The sequence below is a fragment of the Pyrgilauda ruficollis genome, unplaced genomic scaffold, assembly GCF_017590135.1.
Source record: "Pyrgilauda ruficollis isolate IOZ18807 unplaced genomic scaffold, ASM1759013v1 scaffold2, whole genome shotgun sequence".
Lineage (NCBI taxonomy): Eukaryota > Metazoa > Chordata > Aves > Passeriformes > Passeridae > Pyrgilauda > Pyrgilauda ruficollis.
The window spans coordinates 8,629,072-8,652,823 of NW_024519206.1; the positions used below are offsets into that span (position 1 = coordinate 8,629,072).

Genomic DNA, 23,752 nt, shown 5'->3' on the forward strand with positions numbered 1-23,752 from the left:
AGGATGGAGATGACGTCTGGACAACCTGTTGGTTTGAACGAAAAAGGGTTTTATTTCTTTCTTATGTGCTTCAATGAACTCTGAATTTTAAGTTTGATTTTTCCCTATAAGAAGTTTTTGTTTTCAGTACTGATTAAAAACTGGCATAATTAAAGAAAAAAATCAAAATGAGGACCTAAATAGGCCTGTCTCATATTTTCTTTTCCTGCTATGAAAGCACCATATAGGCCAGTTCCTCACCTGCTGTGGTGTCTGCTACTGCCTGGTTGTGTTTGATACAAGCCAAACCTTGTATGTCAGCTCTGCTTTGGGAGGGCACATCTGGATGTGCACCCTTTCAAATTCAGACAAGGGGCTGGCATGACAGAGGAAGACAGGACAACTTAAGCTGAAGAAGTAGTATTTCTGCAGTATTTCTGTGGTGAAAAAGTTCCAAATCCTGATTGAGGCTGAAAGAAAAAAAGGTTGTTTGGCTCTTTTTTTTTGAGCTATATTGTATTTCTAACTGATTTCAATGGGAAACAGGGCAGAAGCTTGTGCCAATTTGTTGTAACTGGCATAGCAGAAGTCCAGCCAGCAGCTTAGCAGCACATTATTTAATCCTGTTGATTGAGGCCTTGGATTCTTTTTTGGTGAAAGACATCTCTTGATTTTTAGAAAACTTATTTGCTTCATCTCTGTAGTAGGCAGTGAATGTAAAAGAGGTTGTTGAAATAGCGGTACGGCTTTACTGCTTGCTTTAAAGAGTTTCAGGAAGGAGGATTTGCTTTACTGGACAGAAGTCTGAGCCTCTCACAACTGTGTGAGCCATGTGCTCTCACAGCATGTGTGAAGTCTAACACTGCTTAATATTGCATATGAGTAATTGCTAAAGCGTGGTGATTTGACTTATTGGTCAAAATAAATATTTGCATGTTAGAAGTATAGCTGAGAATTCTTTACAGATTCTGCAAGACGTACTTTTCTGTTAGGCACGTTAAAAATTACTTTGTTGGAGAAATACAAAGAGTATGAAATTCCAGTACCTGCTGCTGGAGTGGTTCTTTAATATATTACCTTCAAAGGTATGTACTACAAAATTGTTACAGACTTCAGAAAGTCTTTAAGTAGATACCTAATTAAGAATAAGATGCCTGAATACCTTATGGCAAAATACTTAATCTTGCACTGAGCTCTGGATTCTGAAGGCTTTGCTGTGAAACCACTAAATTCCCACCGAAAGCAGTTATATAGCCCAGTGTCTATTGGACTAGGCTTTGGTCTTTTTACAGCACGTAAATCTGCACTGTATTTGCATATAAAGGTCACTGCTTAATTGCATGTGCTGCTAATGTTTTGGCTTAGCTTCCACTTATGGTACCTTTTTAAACCAATTATATAATTTGGTCTAAAATATAAATGAAACCAATTTTTTGAACTGATGTCTTTAAGTACTTTGTCTTGGAATTCACACCATTCCTTAACACTTTACCACCTTTTCCATATGCCAGCTTACCTCCTAATCAAATTTAGATGTTTGATAGAACGTTAGAAGGGTTTGATTTGGCACTCTGGCTTTGGCTTACATGGGTGCAAATCACTTCAGTAAGAGTTCATTGTGATTTGTCTTCCAGTCGTTATGTCATAGTGGATTTATGATTATTTTTTCTAATATCCATAGCTTGTTGTCTTTTTATTGTGATTTTCATTAGATCCTGTATGGATACCTATTTTGAAAAATATCTTTTTTTAAGTATCCTGCTGTTCATATTTTAGAGAGAACAACTATTGTTCTTTTGGGTTTTTTTTTGCTTTTAAGCTTTCATATGTCTTTTAATTGAGATTTTTGCTGAACTGTTCATTGGAAAACAGAATTTTTACTAACTTGTACAGCTGTTTTATATGTTTGGTTTAACATACGAGCTGCTAAGTGTGAGAAGTGAACTTGAACACTTGTGGCACTTAATGGCCTCCAGCATTTTAATCTCAATTCCAAACAACAATTTTGTTTCTAAGTAACTGAAAACTATTTTGAAACAATATATGCACCAGAGAAACAACTAGGTGTATTATTAAGGGTACTGACCTGTCATGTTTAGAATTTAATGAAGCGTATAATTCTATGTTTTTATCCACAAAATCTTTCATAATGATTTTCTAGACCCCTTTGCAAACAGAGGTATTTTAGGTAAAAAAATCCTCCTAGAAGAGAAAGATCTGAAAGATACCTCCAGGATGTAGTTGAGAAAACTATGGATTCATTTCAGAAGTTCTCATGAAAAATTCATTTTGGGCACAGGGAAAATAGAAGTAGAAATATATTTTTCATCTGAATTCTGTTAATTTTTATTCATTGCATCCTCTCTCAGAAACTCAATTCCCAGAAGAATTTTGAAGTATAGGCACAAGATAGAAAAAAATGTAGTCAGTGAATATAGTCTTGGGACAACATAGTGAGATGACAGTTTAAAGGGGTAGTGTTAACTTGAAATGCTTATTTGTGTTAGAAAATACTGTACCTACAAAGAAATCAGGAGAAACATAAGGTTTGTGGTACCTGGTGGGCATGAAAACCTACATTCCATCTTGCAGTCTTGCTTTGTAGCCATTTCAAAGGTGCATCAGTTGTTGAAGCATATGAACTGTTGAATTTCCTTTGAAGAAAAAGGGGAAGGTTTATGGTTTCTGGATGAGCAAATACAAGTTGCTAATGTGTAGCATCACCTCCAGTGATATGCATGAAGGTAGAAATTAATTTACTGTATATTCTGCTGTAGACTAAAATGCCAGCTTGATAATGAGTAAAGGATTAATTATCTTTCAGTTAAAATGTAGTAAAACAAACAAAAACCAAACCCTTAGAATTGTGAAATGTTCAAGTGTAATGCCTTAGGAAGTGCACTTAGTCTATCCTAAATCCTGGAGCCCCTTGCTGTACCTTAGCTTAGTATCTTCAGGATCTGACCGATCAGGAATTGTTTGCTGTTTTTTGTGGGTGGAGATGGAGCACTCATTCATCTCCCAATGAACAAAGCACCCCTCATGAAATTTTAATGCCTGTGCTGTGTTTTTTTAATTTTCAGAGCTAACATTAAGAAAAATGTGGCACTGTAGTTCATGGTGTCTAATTTGCACTTTGACATTCCTTCAGAAAAAGACAAGAAATGAAGGACTGTCAGCTTATCAGTAGAAGTGCATTTGAATGAGAGTGTCTGTGAATAGAGTGTTGTGAATATAATTCTGTACATGGTGATGTGGAATTTTTTGTGTTCTAAATGGGAGCTTTGACAATGTGAGCCTTGTATCATATTTACAAGGAGTTGTTAAAACTGAACCTGAACAACAACATTCAGCTTAGTGAAAGCTTTGCATTTACATGGCATATATGGAAATAGAGTATCAGGAAGGATGCCAGCTGCCACCTCATTAAATAAGACTACCAGTACAGTTAAATTTACAAAATTCCTTAACAGAAATCTTTTTGTGGGAATCACAGCAGAACACTTTCTTATACTAGAATTATTCTCACTGGGTTTAACTGGATTGAATATTCAATGCTGATGCTGTCTTTGGTGATCTTGAAAATGAAAAATCATGTAATAACAAGAGTATCTCCAGACCTGTGGCGGAGGTACCTAGTCTACCCCTCTTCTAGGCTAGGCCAGCTACAGCAAGTTGTGCAAGGCTGTGTACAATCTTCAAGGATGGAAACACAAAACTTACTGGGAAGCCTATTTCTTAGATGTTTGGCCTCAATAACAGGGGAAAAGTACCTTCTAATGTTTAAAGGGATTTGCCCATATTTCAGTTTGTGTACATTGCCTCTTCTGTCTTTGGGGATCACTGAGAACAGTCTTGGTCTGTCTTCTTTGCTGCTCTTTACCTAGCTACTCTGCAATAAAGCACTTCATTTTCCTCTGGTCTTGGGGCTTTTTCTGTTTCTCACTTTGCTCCCTGCCACCCACCCCAGCCTTGGCACACACATTCAGTAGATCCAGTTTCTCTAGCCCATTGAAGTCCCTCTGAATGACAGCAGAACCATCTGCTCTGTCAACCACTCCTTCCAATTGTGAATCATCTGTGGAATTGTTGAGGTTATGCTCTGTACCATGAGCCAGGTCCTTAATGAAAAGCAGTGCTGGCACCAGCATTGACCCCTGGGGGCTCCATTGAAGGGACTGGCCTCCAGCTGGACCTTGGCCTGCAGATCACAACCCTTAGAGCTTGGCAGCACAGACTGTTTTCAGCCACCTTGCTGTCCGCTTTTCTGTGTTTCACAGTTTGGGTGGGTGTTCTGGAGAACAGTGCTGAAAGCTTTTCTTTATTCAAGATAAACAATATTCTCATCTCTCCCCCCATCTATTTTCTAACTATTTAATTGTAGAAAACTATCATGTGGGCCAAGCATGATTTTCCTTCATAAACAGAGGCTGCCTATTTCCCACCACCTTCCTGTCCTTCACATGCTTGGAAATTGTTTCCAGGATTATTTGGCCCATCACCTTCCAAAACATTGAGTTGAGGTGGACTGGCCTTTGATTCTCTGTATTCTCCTTGTCCTTCTTGAAGTCAGGAGAGATGTTTCTTACAGTCTATTTGAACCTGCCTTAATAGTCATGACCTTTCAAAGCTGTTCTGGGAGTGGCTTTGCAGTGATGCTGTCCAGGTCCCTCATGACTTGTTGGGAGCATCCATCCCCTCAGGTCACATGAACTGATGTATAGCCAGCTTGTTTAAATCTTTCCTAACCTGATTTTTCTCCAAGGGTTAAGTGTTCCTTGCTCCAGAAGAGCAGGGAAGAACTAGGAAGCAGCTTCTTTGTACAGTTTCAGCACAGCTGGTATCCATGGCCCAGTACAGGGCTGGTGGGACCATGGTTTTGGGTACAGATTGTCACTCAAATGGAATATTTGCACTGACAGGAGTATGCCAGTCGTGTCTACTGATCTGTCTCACACACACAACTATCCCAATTATTAGAAGTTATCTTTATTGAGTGAAAAAAAGTGAAGTATTTTTGCGAGGAGAAAGCTTACCCATTTGAGAGTGCAGTCAGAACTGACCATGTGTTCTCTGCTCTCATATGAGCTTCAAATGTTTGCTTAGATGGGAGGTGTACATAAAGCAAACTTACACAAAATTATAGTTTTAGTTATGGGGATTATAAGTGAATTTTAAATATTAGAATATTCAAATCCTAATGCCCAGACTTTTCCAAATGCTCAAAAATGCTATGTTTACCTTAACTGCATGCTGAAAATTGACTCAAGTAAAGCCCACAGTCATGCATCAATATCCATTTTCTGCTTTCTGAGAGAAACCATATCATTCCAGCTGTGTCTAGACACCGAATGAATGGATGTTGGATTCACTGGAAAGTATTTTTTCATGATCTGTGTAACTGGTAGGATAATAACGAGATCAGTGAAATTAAGTAGAATCTTAGAACTCTTGAATTGTGTACTGGTTGTACTTTTATTAATAAATCTTACACCTCTAAGCCTGCTGCAGTAGATCCTTACTTGTCCAAAGTAAGGATCTGCCCAAACACATGTTTTGGATAGGGCTTAATGGTAGAGTCTGTTCAGTTTTATAGTGGTTCCATCTGATATTTCATGAATTTTACTGCATGAGGCAAGCAAGGGAAAGTAGGATTTTCATCAAGTATTTTGATGAAATTTTGGTTTTACAGGTGCTGCCTGCTGGAGTGCTGGTAGTGTCCAAATATCATGCCTCTTTGAGCAGTGTATGTCCAGCTTGCTTTAGGGGGCATAAAAGCAGAAGTTACTTATCTAAATGTGTGATTTTCCTTCCTTGAATGATAATGCTGCTAAACTTAAATGATTATACTTGGTTAAAATTTAATTTACTATCTCGAATTTGGCTGAGCTCAGCTTGAAACTAAATGTGCAGTTGGTAGTTTAAAAAAAGTGACAAAAGCTGCTAAAATATTCAGCACTAAGAATATCTTTGACTACTTAGATACTTCAGGAGCAGTGGCTGAATAGGATAGTCAGTCATAATGCACTACAACCTTCTCTCTCATTATACTGTTTATATCATGCTTGAATGAAAATATATTTTACTTCCCTGAAAGCTTCTCTATAGCTTTAAACTTTCAGCAGATGGGAGTATTAGAGGAACATTTTTGCCTCTGCTTCTGTATTGAACTGAGAATGCCACAGGACGGTGAAAGAATTTCAGCCAAATTGCAGAACCTTCCTTTCCCTACTCTCGAGCAGCCCACGCCATTAGCAGCTCTCTTTGTGGTGTCAGAGATGTCATTAGCTTGTCATGGGAGATCCCTTCAGCTGTGCTAATTATTTCAACTAGCTCTATTCATGAGCTGCTCAAACATTGGAGCTTTAGGAAGTAGTAGCTATTCCTGAAAGACTTTTCAATGCAGATCAGTTTCTGCACATTCATGTTTCGATGCTGACTGCAGTAAAACTGAGAATTGGCTGCTTATATATAAGGATGTAATCCAGATATTTGTGGAAGGAAACAATTCATCCTTTAATGTCTGGTATTCCTATGTGACTGTAGATGGGCTGTAATGCAAATTTCTAGTTGAGCTGCTTGGAAGCTTTAGGATTTCTGAGTTTTAGTCTTGTTTTCAGTGGTCATCGGTACTTGAATTTGCAGCAAAAAAATACACTATAGAAAGAACCTTTGGGGTGAGAAATTTCAAATGTTCTTCTGTCTAAGTGTGTTTGATGTAATTAAATTCTCTTAAAAATATTATATTGTCAACAAATAGTGAAAGGTGCTTCTTTATTTTACTCAGATTCACCCCACTTCCAGAAGAATCTCAAAATCTGGACAACTTCTGCCACAGTTTGCTTCACACTTGAACAGGATATCATTCCATTAAGAACAATGAGCTCCACAACACCAGGTCAGTTTGTTTATATTTATACCTCACTCTTGCATAAAACTGTGCCTTCTTAGGAAATGCATAATCCTTTGTGTTATGAAATGAATTTGGCAAATGAGTGATATGCAACACTTCTTATAGAACAGGACAATGGCTGTATAGGCAGAAAAGGCAATTTTGGGGGTACCTTATCACGTTTGAATTTTAAAGCCAGGATAATCCTACAGTACATTTAAAATATTTTTTTTGTTTTTTCTTAAGAAACTGATTAGTCATGATCTGACATGAATGGGCATTTTGTAACATTTTAGTTCTTAATATGTGTAATTAGACATTAATTTATTTTCTGCCTTTGCAAAGATTCTTCCTTTAAAGAAAGACTTCAAATGCTATTCTGTTATTTTTCTGTTTAGCTCCAATGCCATCTTTACCCATAACAGGTATTCTTTGCAGAGCTTCCTCCTTTAAATATGTGTAATTAGCAATGCTCTCTGAACCTACTTTATCCAATGCCTGCAAAATGAGTCACTGAACTGCAGGTTCACTTGATAGAAAGCGAACTATCAGTAGCTGTTAAAACTTCCAAGAAAACAGAATGCTGCATATGGAACATGCCTTGACTTCAGTTCTTTTGAGGAGTGAGAGTCCCCAATTCAAATCTCTGCAAAGTCCCATATGGTTCACACTTTGTTCACCCACACTTGAAGTATCTATTCCTAGTACTGTTGGTAAAATAACCCTTTACAGGTGGCTTATTTTATGACTGCTTTGGTTTTGTGCGAACGGCTTATAAAAGCATCAGGGGAAACACTGTAATACATTGTGAGCTGTATTTATCTGTATATACCCTATTGCATAGAAATTTAATTCAGTGAGCATTTTTTGAGAATTGTTGGTTGTAGTATTAAAAACTGGGAGCAGCTTTTGTATCAAATGGAGTCAAACATAGCTGTTTCACACTTGGCCTCTTTCTCTTACAGTGCAATTTGGTGCATGCAGTGAATTATCCATACAGAGCACAACAGGGCATTCAGCAGAAAGGCACATCTTTATCTTATCACAGTGGTGCTTAATAGGAAATAATCTTGTACTTCCCTAAGCATGCAGTTCAAATGCCAAGATACTCCAGCTGATTTGGTATCTTTCTAATGTTTCTTCTTTTGTGCTAAGTGCAGGCTGTGGAAAGAGCCAGAAATTAAATTGGCTCTCACAAAAAGAAAGTAAAATTTCCACTATCCTTATTGACATGAAGGAAGAAGATAACTAATGTGAATGCATATTTGTCTGTTTCTGTAGGTTACATCTAATGCAAGAGAGGGGAACCATTCAGTATAATCACATTACTTGTAAAGGTATTTAGATACTTCAGGAGCGTCACTTTTGGTAGGAGTTAGATGCCTAAATATCTTCAAATCTACTCCTTAGTGTCTCCCATCATTAGAGTTTGCCTCTGAAAACTGAGTCACTTCACCAACCATTTTAATATACCTCTGTGGCATGTACAGAAATGCAGTATTCAAGGGTAGTGTCGGCCTTGGAATCCTCATTTTTCTTTCCTTCAGTGAAACAAGAGGGAGGCAGTATTTATTTTTACTTTAGTCTTGCATTCCGCTTAAAGCTAATGCCATGAACTGGAGGAGGATGAGCATCTCCATGTGACATCTCTTCTGTCCCCCAACTGAGTGAGGCTGAGATGCATTTTGTGCAGTGCTTTGTCACCTTTTGGAAGTCACTGAAATTTCTGGTTCCAGTGCAGTCCCAGTAATAGTGGCAGGAGAAGCCTGCCATTTCTCTGAGCAGTTAACTTTTGATTGGAATTTCTTAGAAGATAAACTTCGGATGAAATAGGAAAATTTCAGCATAGTGACTGAGTTCCCCTTTTCCAGTCCTCTTCAAGTGCATAATTTTTCATACATGGCCAATGTCTTTGTCCCGTTGCAGTTGTTATTGCTACTTTTCCTTTTTCACTGAGTTTTTTTTTTTTAAATGAAGGTTAATCTTATGAGACAAAGAGATGGAAGGGCAATTCCATCCAACTTTAAATGTCCCTTCCAACCAAAATTATTTTGACTCTGTGATTCCTATGATTCAGCTTTCAACTTAGGTCTAAAATATGTATCAGGTTGTAAATTTTTCACCTGTAAGATGGTCCAGTAGTTGCAAGTGTCCCTAGTATTCCAAAAGAAAAATTAATGAATTGCCGGTGACATGACCAGCTTCTTCCTGTGATGGTGAGCCTCTGGTAGGCAGTTCATATATTTATGGCTTGTAATTAAAATGGCAAAAGCCTGAATGTTCAGTAGTGTTAGAGTTGGGAGTTTTGTGCTTTTTCTTTTTAATTCCTGATAGTCTTGAATTTCTTCAGGGAATAGGTTTCTATATTATGTTACATCCAGTAGTTAGGGCAGTTTGGAATAATTTTTAATCAGGACACTTTAAGCACATATGGTATACAGACAGTATTTATAACCCTTTTTTCCATGGTGTAACACCAGGATGCTATCTCATTTGAATACCAATCTGTGTGTCTTGTACATAAGACCTGTGAAAATCTTCATAATGTATGGTAAATGTTGATATTTTGGGTCATGGTTGTAAGTTACAACAAAATGGTGAATGTACTTTTTTTTTTTTTTTACAATATATCTAGCCTGCATATATATAGCTTGTGTATGTACATTCTTACATGCTGTTCACAAAGAAGATAAATATATTTAAAAAAAAAGCAAGAGGCCAACTGGTAAAGCAGTACTACTCTATAGATGAATGGTACAGGCCAGCCCACTTTGTGGATGGCTTCTGTCAATGAAAAACTCTGAAATGCTGTAGAAAGGATTGTGTGCACTGTGCTAAATTTCTGTGGTTTTATGATGAGATATGCTAAGTGAAAAACAAATGTTTTTTAGAATTGCTTTCCCTTCAAACCTAAATAGTCTGAATAACTTTATGTGGAACAAGTGAAAATGATGCATGTTTTATTCAACCACTACCTGAAGAATCTCTTTGGATAGAGTTTGTCTGTAAAACTAAAACACGTGAGTATTTCCTTATATTGTATGATGCAATGACTGAGGAGCCTCCAGCATAACAACATCTACTTGCAACAGCTCTGTAGCCTATTAAATTGATCCCAGCTCTTTGAACCTTCAGGGACCAGGCCCTTGCTAATCTGTAAAGCTATTAGGTGAATGCTGAATCACAACAGGGAGATTTTTTTTTTTGCTTTGCTTGTTATGAATGGTTAGATCATTAAGGAAATGTTTACATTCTGTAGCCATTGCATGTTCTGAACTGATTACTGTGCATAAAAAGCACTGGTCAGAAAAAGAAAATATTTATTTACAGAATCACAGAATTAGGATGGGAAGTGACATCTGGAGATAACCATGCAAATTCCTCTGCCAAGGCAGAGTCATGTAGAGCAGGTTACATAGGAACTCATCCAGATGGGTTTTGAATGTCTCCAGAGGGGGAGACTCCATGACCTGCAGCCTGTTCCAGTGCTCTGCCATACTCAACACAAAGAATTTCTTCCCCATGCTGAGGTGAAACTTCTTGTGTTATAGTTTATGGCCCTTGTTCCCCATCCTATAGCTGGGCACCACTAAAGAGTCTGGCTCTAATCTCTTGGCACTTGCCTTTAAGGTATTTGTATACTTTCATGAGATCCCCTCCCAGCCTTCTCTTCTCTGGACTAAACTGGCCAAGCACCTGCCCTTATAGAAAATAGTTAGCATCAGGTTTTGAGAGAGACTTTGTTTTTTTTAAATACTAATGCTTTCTAGAGTTGAATTAACATACTCACAGGTGTATTTTGGAGTTATGTCTCTCTGTCTACTATTTTGAAATACATCTTCTATTAACGTGGTGGTGTATTTGGAGATTGTGTCTATTGTATGCCTACCTGCTCAGTTTCCAAGGATTCCAGCCCTTGGAAAGGATGCTACTTATATACCCTGCTACTTATGAACGGGAGAGAAATTGCTTCATTTAAAGCATGCGTTGGTTTAATACAGTATTTTTTACTCAGATTTTTTGGAAGAAAAACAGCATCTATGGGGAACAGTAGATTATAAATATTTCTGTGAGGATACAGATCACAAGTTTTCTTTTTGTAACCTGAGGAGGGGAATGACTCCATAGAGATCTCATTTCTTCTCCCTTTTGCTTCTCCTGTCACCCAGATCTTTCAGATTTTATGCTCTCTTTATTGCTTAAAATTATAAGCAATATCAGAATAGTTAAATGAAAAAAAATTCTACTAAGAAACCAAAACACCAAAACCACTAAAGTTGGTCATGGAATAATTTCCTGTTAGGGTAGACAAGTTCTATTAATTCATGGTACTAATAAATCATGAAGAATGGAAAATACCTGAAACTCTTCATCTTTATGGAAGTTTTCCAGATGCTGCAACTATTGCTAAAATAGCAGTGTTTGGTAGCACAGTTTCCTGGTGGAAAATCACACAACCAGTTTATCCAGTTTGTTGCTTTTAATATTGCAAACAGGTGAAAAGCTGTTGTGGAAAGCTGGTCAGAGAGCTTTTACTGTCCCTGGTTTTCAGCAGCATTTCAACATGCCTGCTGCTGAAGATAAGTTCAAAATGTGTGTGGTTTACTTACAGGCACCCAGGTGAAATCAGCTCTTCAATCTCTCTGTAGTTACTGAACTGAAATTCAAATGTGGTATATAATATTTGGGAAATCGCTGTCCAAGTGTCTTTCTGCTCTTTAACAACATTACATATTTTTTCAGGTCTTTAGAGTCTTCTAAGAGCTGCTATAGTCAACAGAAAGTGATATTTCTTAGTAAACTGAGTGGGAGAGAAAGGAGCTGTATGCTAAATTCTGCCGGCTTCTACTTTTGAATCATTTTTCTGTCATCTTGATTCTGAATTTCTTTGATAGGCATTTGTTTGTTCCTCATGAGAAATAGCTTGTTTTTCCTTACTGCAAAGCTGATTCCCCCTGTTTTCTTGTTCTGCTTTTCTCTGCATTTTTAGAAATCATTTTCCTCATATTGGTAAATACTAAATATACAAAAAGTTCCAAAGTGCAATTTTCACTACTGTTTTAAAATGAAAATGCATTGAATGTTTATATTGCAGTCCTGTAACCATCTCTTCACCAGCGGTAGATGCTGTGAACAGATCAATATTTTGATGAATAATCATGTGTCTTACTTTAAAATGTATTTTGTCAACTTTTTGGTAAAAAGATGTAAGAGAACTTTGAGTCCAAAACAAAGAAGTAAATTAAATACCAGAAGGGTAAAACCTCTTCTTCACCCATAGGTCTGTTTTGTAGTGTTTCAGTTCCATTGAAGTCAAGTGTATGGATCTTTTTCAGGTTTCTGACTGTAGACTGAAGGAGTCAAATACATTTGTTCCTTGTGATGACTTTGTGATGAATTTTCCTTAGCCTAAAAAAGAATTGTGTGACAGGCTGGATTAGATATATATACAGAATTCACTGAATATGGCCCAATAAGATCCAGGATTAATAGATGTGTTATCTATATCTGTCTGTGTATGACAGAGTACTGCAGCTCTTTAAAAATCTCGAAAAGGAAAAAGAAAATCTACAAGCTCAGTCTTAATATAATGTGTGTAAAAGGAGTCTTGCCTCACAGCACTCCCTGCTCTTTTTAACTTTTAATGCAGAGCATGACTGAGAGGTGCAGCTTTGCAGATTTTGACCTCTTGAATCTCCTTACAGAACTCCAAAATAGCTTCAGTCTGACATAAATCTTAAGTTTGCCTTTATAAAATGTAAAAGATGTTGCTGTTTAGAGACTCTCTCTGTATTTTTCTCATAATAATTTAAACCTGACATCTTTATCTAGGTATTTCTAAGTAAAATCCCACACATTTGAATAAAAAATTTGGATTCAAAATGTGTTCTGCCACAGGGGATTTAATGTACAACACTACCAAATAATGAGTAAAATGCTCTGTGCATGCATTAGATAAGAAAGCACCATCTTGTTCACTTGCTATAATTAAAGTTTGTAAATACATTGAGCTACTTACTATGCTTTTTTTCTTCCTCTCAGAAGTAATTTGCCCTATTTACAATGAAAATTGGTAATTATAGCATTGAAATGTCATGGTTCTATTCTTATTTGTGCTTTCATACTTGCACATGTTCATGGAGTTCTATTATTTTGCATGCTAATTCTTCAGATTTTAAGTGAATAAATAATGACAACAACTAGACAGCGGGTTGTGGGATCAGTTAGTGCTTTCAGCAGATTTGGGTTAACTCAAGCAAAGAAATCTGAAGTGTATTTTTGGTATAACTTTGTGGCACTTTAAAATGATACATACAAACTTTAACCTATACTTGCATAAAAGATTCCTGTCTCTTCAAACAGATACTGTTCTTGACAATTAGAACTACAGTGCTGTTTTCTTTCAGGAGTCAGTTGTTAATGTTGGCTGCTGAATGGTTTTTGACTGGGAATTTGTCTTTCAAAATAACTATTTTTGTTCTGTATAGCTAAAGCACAGGTCTGACTTTTTGACCATTAGTACCTTAAAAGATAAATTAGTTTTCTGGAAATAAATCTTGAAATGTTTATAAAGCATGTAAAGATTCTTTAGAGTGGCTGTTTAAATTAGAGGTGAAAACTTTTTCTCATTTTAAGTATGTAATTTATCCTCAGTGCTCACTTAGAACATGTACCACTAGAAAGAGCCATCAAATTTATTGTCCAGGGGCAAAACACAGAATTCCACTGTCCCTTTTGCTTATTAGTAGTTCATTAAACCAAGGTGGCACAGTTATACTTGCATTGGAGTCTAGTGAACTTTAAATAGGTAAATGTGTATGTTTATATTTTCAGTGACCTTAGACAAGCAAATCAGAAGCTGGCATTCTCTCTGGAGAGTGAATATATGATGTGTTATAACAGTGTTGATAATTAACCACTGAAATATGCTGGAAAATAGTGGAGAGGCTGATTCCTCCTGTGGCTCATCATTACAAACTATGACTCCCAACAGCCACCTAGAAGTTGCTTTGTCACCAAGTGTATGACAAAATTTTCATGTGTTGTTACTGAATAAAGTCTGCTATCACTCTGACTGAGTTTGGAAAGCCTCCAAATTCAGAAGTTTGGATTCCTATCGCACAGGAAATATTTAACCAACTCTGCTTTTATTACTTTGCTCTCTGTAATCCTGAAGTCATTGTGCTTGCTGGAAGCTTACACGATGAGAGCATCCTGCATTTCCTTACGAAAGCTTGCTTTTACTTGAAGCAAACTCTTTAGCATAACCTGTAAAGCCTTTCCTAAGTATAGGAATTTTCTCTAGGAACAAAAATTGTGTGTAATTCTAAATCAAGTCAGAATCTGAACCTCAGCTCAAGAGATGTCCCTTCCCCATCTCATTTTAGCAGCTGACATGTGTCTTCCTGTGCTCTAATTCCATATGGTCCAAGCCTAGATTTTCATAGTATTGGAGGAAGGAGGGTTTCACTACTCTCTCTGAATTTCCTGTCTAGGCAGCTGGACTGTCATACATGCAGAGTATTCCTTGGACTGTGCCAAGTATAAGAAATCCTAGTGGGTGAGACCAGTCCTGGATAATTGCATCTACTTTTGTTGTTATTTTTAATTTTTTTTTAACTTTTTTTTTGTTTTGTTTATACTTCTCTCCTTCTCCCCAGCATTTGAATTCCATTCTTAGTCTTGTCATACCAAATAATCTGTTCTTCTACAGATGATATTTACTTTAATGTACTAACATGTTGTTTAAGGAGTGTGGCATTGGGGGGGAAAGTTCAGGGTTTTGTTGTGTTTGCAGTAAGACCAATATAGTTCCAAGACTATAAATAAAAAGTTTTGCCTCTGCAGGTGGTTCATTGCTGTACTCTATTTGGCAGATCAGTTGGTTTTCCTAATTCTTGTCTCAATCAATTCTCACATTTCTGTGTGGAGAATTGCTGTTGCAATAAGAAATCTGTTTACAATGTCATTATTAGCAGGGTTCTTTATATCTGAAAACACAAGTAGTGTGGAAGATGTTAATGCTTCCTGCTTTGCTGCAAACACAATTTACCTCCTGAGTCTTTTGGCTCATCAGATAACTCTTTCACTTCAATTACTAGGTGATGCGGTGCCAAGACTCATTGCTGTGTGTTTGTGTGTTTGTTTTCGTGGGGGAAGAAGACAGGACAGTGTCACCTCCAGGACAGGAGAGGCAGTGGAGCTGCACGGTTCAAAGAGCCGCCAGGGGTTGGTTACATTTTGGGAAGTCTTTTTCAGTAGCAGTGCCAGAATAAGCAACTCTGGTGACTGGCTGCCTGTTGTTCTCACTCCTCTCATCGACTGCTCAGCTGTGCCAGGTATACTTATTTGTGTGGCCACAGGATGAGATGGATTCAGGAATTAATCCAGGCTCAGCTGTTCCCAAAAGTAAGGGCTGTTTTTAGCCTGGATTTGTTTCTCAGTGTGGTTTACTACATAGCCACACAATGGTCCTGGCAAAGTTAGGAAGGAAGAGGGAAGAGAAAAAGCACATTTAACTCAAGTCCTACATTGGAAAGAAAGGATCACAAGTCATCCTTGAACAAGAGAAGCATGGTCAGCCTCAATAACTGTGGGGCTGCTTAACCGTAGGTAAAGCTGGAGAGAAGTGCTAGGACTTCCTCACACTTCTTCACTTTACAGGTCATTTCTTGTTTATGGATATTAAGAATTACCTGGTCTGCCCATGCAGAATTTGAAGCCTCAGTGAACATTTTTATAACTGAATGAAATGACCAACCAAGTCACATCATCAGTCACATTATACAGCATACCACTTTTAAAGTGATAGTTCAGCCTCTGGCTGCCAGGCATTCTTTCATATGCATCAAGACATATGCAATGCAAAGCAGTTAGACATATGTGAAATGTGCTTTGTTAAAAGAATGTAAATTTAGTATTTACCTATATGAATTTATAACATCTACAGTTTGTAAGGCTGTGTTTCTAAAATGTTGCATAATACAGAAAGTTAGATTAAACTCCATTAATAAAAAGTTCTTGGTTCTTCATGTATTAGGTTAGCTGTATGAACACTGGTTATGTTGAATACCCTAAAAAAGGCATGTTTGCTAACTTTTAATGTTTTCACACCCACACACCATCTCCTAATTTTGTCTCTGGCAGATGTGTTTCTACAGAATAAGTGTTTCTGCAGTGATAATTATAACACTTATAACAGGTAATTTGCAGATTTGGAAACTCACAAAAAGCAAGACTATTTTGTTGCACCTTAATTTTGAAGCTGGTAGCAATTTCAAAACTTCATTACAAAATCTAAAATGTTGGAGTGTATGGAATGTCTTAATCTAGAAATAAGGCACTGATTTGTAGCATTTAGTAAATTAATGTCTAAAGGGAGCTCAAGGTATGATTTAAATTGGGGTGGGGTGTGTATCATACTTTACTTCAGATGATGGTGTGCACAGTGTGGGTGGATCCAAGCCCTGCTAGACCAATGAAACTCATGCTTTGAACCTACCTCAGGGTTTGTTTTTTCTTCTTAAATTATCTCTAAGAAGACAAGATGATTTTCAGTTTTAAAAGCTAACTCCACAATAAGTTCCACAGTCCCCCTTGTTGACCCATTTCCATGTGTGATTTAGAAAAATACTTAATATATATTTATTTATATTTCTACTAGCTAAATCTATTTCTGTTTCACACTGCAGTTTAGATATGCAAGATTTGTAAACTCTGAGAATATCTTGTGGAAGTTGAGTGAGGCCTGAAACAGATTAACACAAATGATGTGGTTTTGGAGTGCTATTCTCTGCAGAGGAGGATTTTGATGTAATGTAATGCCTAGATGTTTGTTTTGGTTTGTTTGTTTGTTTTTAATAATGAGAAAGCTGGGCATCTGTCAGAGGTCCTGAAGTAATACCTAATTTTTGTGATGACTGTAGTTGGGCTGTGATGTGGGGTGTTGATGTTGTCAACCTCTATGTCTGTTCCAGAAGGGAGTCTCCTTCAGGTACTGACCTCTGGCAGGAAATTCTGACAGAAAGAGATGGTTTGAGGAAACTCCCATTAGTTAAACATAAGATATTTTGAGTTCAAAATTTCTGCTTTAACATTTTGGCAGTTTCTGACAAAGCAAAGCGCTGAGCTATTTCAGGATCCCTGAATTCCTGCCCAAGGTTCCCTTTGTTATCAATTGTAGTTAACAGCTGACCTGAAGACAAGAGAACTGGTGACCTCTGCCATGCTATTTTATCCTCTAACTTTTTCAATCTTCTTCTCCTAGGATATCATTAGTTGTTCCTTCCAGTCTTCTCTTAACTAAATTGTAAAAAATCTGTTACTTTAACCTTTTTTTAATAGATAACAATTTTAAATCTCTCCATGTTTTTTCTCTTAGATTTTTAAGATGCCACCTGGAAGTGAAAGTTTCTCTCCCATAAAATTAAAATTATGCAAGTACTTATTGTTTATTCATCTCCCATTGCTTTGTAACCCTCAATCTGACATTGTCAATTGTTTGGATTTTGATATAGATATTGATATAGACATTCTCATAGATAATTGATATAGACACTCTTAATTGTCTGGATTATGGATTAATAAAGGTTTGAACCCCTCAATGCTTGACTGTATGATATTGTCCTTATATGAGTAGTGGAGATGACCATTCCTTGCACGTGGCTTCCTCTGTGTACTGCTCTTTAAGGCTGCTTTGCAAGACTGCAGATTTTTCAAAATTCAATGTTGATGTCATTCATTTGCACAAGTTTCATGTTGTCTATATTTTTGATTTTCCTGTGTTGGGAAATGGAAAATTCACAGAGAAATTCACCATGGATTACTGACTTGGGGCATGGTAGAGCAAAAAAAGGTTTTTTGTAGGTATAGAGACAACGAGGTGTTGTGTGTGCTCTGTATTATGTGACTCACATCACTTCTATTAAAAAAGCATCCACTCTGTATTTTAAAACAGTGCTATTTTGAGGCAGTACCCCACAATAAAGGCCAGTACACAATACACAAACTTTAGGCTTCACGAAGAAAGCAGACATCAGATATCTTTCATGGCACCCCCTAAGGTGCTTGCAGCTGTTTCTCTAGCCTTGAAGTATATCTTTAGTGACTCAAAGTGAATACAGCTCATTTAGATATCCCCAACTCAGCTTTCAGTAGTTGCTGTGGGTGCAAAGAGCACTCTTTTATATTGCTCAAAAGCTGCCTCAGATCCTGATGAATATCTTTTTTTCTGTATTGAAGCATTCAGCAGTTGCCCTAGACAATTTTTTTTGTGGACAAATTCATGAGTATGTGTAAGCTAAGTCAGGAAGATCCTGAAATAGCCACTGAGCACTTTGTCTTTTCTGTTCAGCTATTTTTAAAGAGTAGAAGAAGAGAGAGGAACTCAAAACTCAGTGCTCCTATGTGAAATACTGCATCACCTTTCCTATGTGTTATTTTTGTGACTTCATAAATGTTTTAGCTTTTCAGTCTGGTACATTAGAACATGCCTTGCACCATGTTATTGGACACATCTGAGGGGTCTACTTGCCTTTCCTCGCAAACCACACAAGAAAGCTTGTTCCTTTGTGCACTCCTAAAGCCATTACCATCCAAGGAATCTGTGCTAGATGAAAAATAATGTTTTGATTTAAAATACTTGATAAGGAGTGCCTATAGACTTGTGGAGGCACCATTCATTTCTCTGGCAGGGAGACTAAACTGCAGTGGCTGTTTTGGGGTGCAGACCCCCAAAAATATATTGGCATTTAATAAATCAGTATTATCCTTTACAAATCTTTTCAGTAAGAAACTCACCAGCCAGGAAACTGAAAAATTAAGCAAGCTCAGCACTAGTATGCAGAGGATTTGGAAGAAAGGCAGTGACACAGGGGCTTGAAAGCAGCATAGAGAAGGGAAATTGAGATAGAGTGAAGATGTGAAGAGCCATGGAGGTGGGAAGCACTGGCCTTAGATGAAAAGAATCTAAGAACAAGAATGTAAGAACAAGGTATATAGAGAAGAGGTATGCAGAAACCTAAGAATACATGAGAATAAGTGTGTCTAAAGTGTTAGTGAGGAAAAGAAATTTTTTGAAAGAACTTCCTGGGGAAATAGCCTCCCTTCCTTTTGGCACTGGTCCTTAGTGTCACAAGGGAACTGGGACTAGCTTCAGTAGTGTTCTGCATGCCTAGATGCTGAAATGGAGATTTGTTTCAAAGTTCACTAAGATTTTACAGCTAGTCAGTACTTTATGGTGCTGAAAGCATTCTCACTGATAGGTTTCTAAGGTGTTTATCTGGCACTACTTTCAAGGCTGGTTATATTAGTGATGTAGCACAGTGGATATGGACTGGAAGAGCAAATTCCTTTAATGGCATGCTAAAAGGAAATCTGAATTACTTTTGCTGTGTTTTGTATTTTCTTACCTCTGGGAAGTGTTTCTGGAAGAAGTAAAAACCTTTTACATTTGGGATTAATAGTCCTTTTGGTATAACTTCCCAGAACTGCTTGGGAAGAGCAAAGATCTGAGATAGAGGGTGTCCCATATAAACACTGCTCTATGCAATACGGTAAGTTGCAAGTTAATGCAAAATGGAATTAATAATCAAAAAATTGAACATGAATTAGCTTTAGATTAGCTGTATTTGACTTCACTGTACCAGTTTATTTGTCTTAGCCTCCCTTCACTCCCCAGTTATCGTGTGGCAATTAAATTATACCATGGAATGAAAAAATAAGATACCTTAAAAAAACCCACAAAACATATTCTACATTTAACCTTTCTGGTGCATGTCTTTACCATTCTTTTGAGAGGGTTGTACAAGAATTATCTGATATTTTCCAGTCAAAAATCAGGTATAAACTCTGTGTGCATGTGTGTCTGTAAAAGACAGAAATATGATAATGCTGCCTGGACTTGCAGCATCCACTGTTCTGACATTTTCAGGGCTTTAGCAGCAGATTTCAGTCATCTTGAATTGTACATTGATAACTATTTCACATTAAAAAAAAAAAAAAGCTCTGGTTGGGATTGGGTATGCCACCTAATGTTACTTGGGAAATAAATCATCCTGTTGTCCTTCACTGTCTTCTTCCTGCTGTTCCAGCTGTCCAGGGGTGCTTTCTGCAGTCCTGTAGAGAGGCAGGAGGTGCACAAGGTCTCTTTAGTTAGAACACATGATGTTTTATTTAACCATCCATCTATGTTGCGCAGTGACTGTGCCACAAGAATTGCACAAAGATTTTAACTGTAGGCGGTTGTTCATTTATTAATGTAAACACCATGTGCCTTGGATGTGCGAGCACTAAAAATAAAGTTGCAGAGTTAAAAATAGATCTCTGGGAGTACTGAGATGCTGTTTAATCAGAACCAGCTGCAAGCTGTCTAGAAAATGTAAGTTATATGGAGCCAGATGGCTTTTGCCCTTTTTGCTTTAGACAGCATGTAATTTGGGTAACTGCAGCTACAGTAATGTATTTTCCTAGTCAAACTGTTTGATAAACATATTTGTTTCGAAGAGACACTTCCAATTACAGAGCCAGTAAAATGTTAATTTATTTTAATATTTCTCCATGTGGGTAAGCCAAAGGAAGGTTACATAATAACAAACTCAAAGGCATGCACAATTACTTCTCACAGCTGTATTCAGCAGGAGCTGGATTATGACTATGCATCTTTGTACAGGAAAGCTCTTATTCTGGGAACAATCCCACTAAAAGCAAGGGAAGAAGGATATGAATTAAATTAATAGTGAAGTGATCAGTGGGAGCTGTGTGAAGTCGGTTTGCAGGAGTAAGACATTACACAAAGTAGAGGAAGTGTGTCAGAATGAGATCTGGCAATTCCACGTCAAACAACAGCCCGTATGATTTCAGGAAGGCTTTCTTGCACCCTTGCTTAACTGACAGTATTAAAACCAAAACCTCTTCTGAGGCTTGGCAGTTTCCACAATTAACCAGCCTGCTGTTAGGGTCCTGTGTTCAGGCTGCATCTAGGCATCTCAGTGACTAGTCTGGGAAGTGGGAAACGGAAGCTCAAGTCTGCTTTCTTTGATTTGAAACCACTTGGCCTGGGGGATTATGCTTTGATTGGGAGGCTCAAAGGCAAATACCTCAAACTGCAGCATCATCCTAACTCTGTTCTTGAGGTCTACTGGTCTGCATCTGGAGGAGCTTAGTGAAATTGCCGTCTCAGATCATTGGAGCCACATGGGTATAAATTGCTGTTCAGTCTCATACTTCTATAGCTGGACTGGTGTTATGATTTTAGGAAAACCTGGGGGAAGCAGGTGGGATACATTTGAAGAAGTAGCCTCTTTTAGGTATTATTGTAACAAAAGCCAAGCCCTACAAACCTGAGAAGCAAGTGACCACCTTTCATCCTTTTCAAGCAAGGATGTCAGATGAAGTTGTTTGTGCAGAAGATTCAGAAAACAAGTCTTGGTTTAAGCAAAGGCTTTTGATAAACGGGATTTATTAAGGTGCCTGTTTAACAGGCAGATGATGCAAATTACTTGCAGTTGGCATAGTCATACTGAGTGATTAAATCTCTCCATGTCCTTCTCCCATCAGTGTTTTAAATTTTCTGTGAAAACTGGATTTAGTTACGGTGTTGATGTTCCTTTGATATTCTAGGTTTTTTTTTCCCCCAATCTTAGCACTATTAGGTGTAATTAAATGAATAATTGAATTTTTTGAATGAAATGCCTTTTTCTCTGTAATGTTTTCATTCTATTCAATAAAAATTTTTCTTTCTCTGCTGTATCCAACCTCCCAGATTCAATCTCTTCTATGCAAATTATCATCATCTTACAAATTTAAGCCTCCTATGAGGAACCACACAAAAATTCCAACCTGTTTCTGAAGGTAGCACTAGCTGCCTGAACTAGCTTAGTGGTGGGTTGGTAAGATGTGTTTGTTTTATTTTCCTAAATGCTTATATTTAATTGCATTTACAATGCAAATCTGTCTGAAATTGGTATGTGGCATTCTCTCCTCGACTTTAATTCTTTTGCACCTGTCATACCCATGAGTCATGAGATTTTTTTTTTAGCTGCAAGAAGTAGTTTAATCAGTTCTTTGTGGCCTGAAATTTTTTGTACTAATTGATGCCAAGCAGAGTTCTAGGTTACAAGGTTTTTTGGACACATTTCAGTATCAAAATGACTTTTTAAAGTGCTTTGAAAATACAATTATTGACTTTAAAAAAAATTGCTCCTGTTTGGTCTGTTTGATTATTGGCTGAAACTACTAACAATTTAAGAACTTGCAAATCTGTCCTTGTCTGAGTATGATTGCAGGTTCAATTTACAAGTGGTTCTTAAAATAGTAACACGTAGAGTCAGTTTCGAAGATGTTTTAGGCTGAAATCAAATGATAAGAATTTACTAGTTTTTGACAGCAGAAGTGATAAAGCTGTGCAGATGAATTTTTAAGTAGCTGTATACATGACATTCAGTCTTAAATTGATGAGTGCCTGGATTTAGATCATCCCAGCTGTAGGAAAAGCTTTGTGATGATCTGATTATTCCAGGCTTTCTTACTTAAATATTTTGTCAGTGACCTAAAAATGATTACTACTCTATTTGGGATAATTATGACCCACTCCTAAGGAGGAGAGCAAGAAAGGAAGGGGAAATAAGATTGCTTGAGCCCCTTGGCTAACACTTCAGTGTTTCCTTTGTTAGGAATATGGTAGAAGAGATAATGCATTGCTTATCTACTATTTTCCTCCCTTTCACACCTACCTGTGGAGGAGATTAAGATTGGACGCAGAATTACCTTTACATTGGTTGTGCTGTTCAGCAGAATGGGTATAAGCAAAGATGTCTGTTGTACCAGTAAAGATATTAGCAGTACCTAATGGGAGATAGTTATTTTTAAGGGAAAGAAAAGCAGGCAGTCATTCTTTGACCAAAGTTAGAGCAAATAATTGACTTCTGAATTTGGTGATCTGCTCTAACTTCTAAAATTTCAAGTAATTTCCTTTACAAATGCCTCATTAAATATCTAAATATTTCACTTAAATGGCATCACAAGGAAGAATTTTTCATTCCAATGTATTTAGCACAGGACACCTTCCACTAGACTGGAAAGCCGTATCCAAACTGCCTTGAACACTTCCAGGGATCCACACCCCTCTGGGCAACCTGTTCTAGTGCCTCACCGCCCTCTCAGTAAATAATTTCTTCCTAATACCTAATCTGAACCTGTCCTCTTTTGGTTTAAGCTGTTAACCCTTGTCCTATCACTGCATGCCTTTTCAGAAGATTGCTGTCAATAGTTTCAATATTAGGGTTTTGCTAATCTGGTACACTTTGACTGGAATAGCCTCAGAAGCATTTGTAGGAGCAGCCCACCATGCACCCAGTTAGGGGATGTAAGCCCCATCCTGAAAGGATCATGCCTGGAGCACAAGTGCAGACAGGTTACTAGGAGGTAGTGCTACCCTTCCTTTGCAGTCAGAATCCTCTGTTCCTCCTTTACTTCTTGCTGTGCACGGCCTGAGAGTTATCGTAAACCAGGTAATCTTGGTTTTCCCTGTAAAAGATGGATAATTTTAGAATATCTTACGATCTGCTTGAATTTGCACATTAAATGAAATGAACATATTAATTTGCCAGGTTTACGATTGTTTTATGCCTACGTATAAATAAGGGTTGAACACTGAATACAGCAAATGAGCACGTTATCAAAGGTTTCACATACTATCTGCTTGAATTTGCACATTAATGAACATATTAATTTGCCAGGTTTACGATTGTTTTATGCCTACATGTAAATAACACTGAATACAGCAAATGAGCACGTTATCAAAGGTTTCACATACTGCACCCTTTCTTTTTAGATTTTAAGAGTAAAAAACTGTGTTTTCCTGGAAAATGCTGAATTTCCTAT

The 23,752-nt window shown here is 37.4% G+C and overlaps 1 protein-coding gene across 2 annotated transcripts in view; it reads left to right on the forward strand.

The window, feature by feature from the left end:
- HDAC9 (histone deacetylase 9) overlaps positions 1 to 23,752 on the forward strand; it is a 450,604-nt gene that overhangs the window by 26,577 nt on the left and 400,275 nt on the right. For both annotated transcript variants that reach the window (XM_041466346.1, XM_041466345.1), the window contains exon 2: positions 6,767 to 6,877. In XM_041466346.1, the coding sequence (XP_041322280.1) occupies positions 6,859 to 6,877 (19 nt within the window). In that variant the 5' untranslated portion in view covers positions 6,767 to 6,858. The remainder of the gene's footprint in view (positions 1 to 6,766; positions 6,878 to 23,752) is intronic.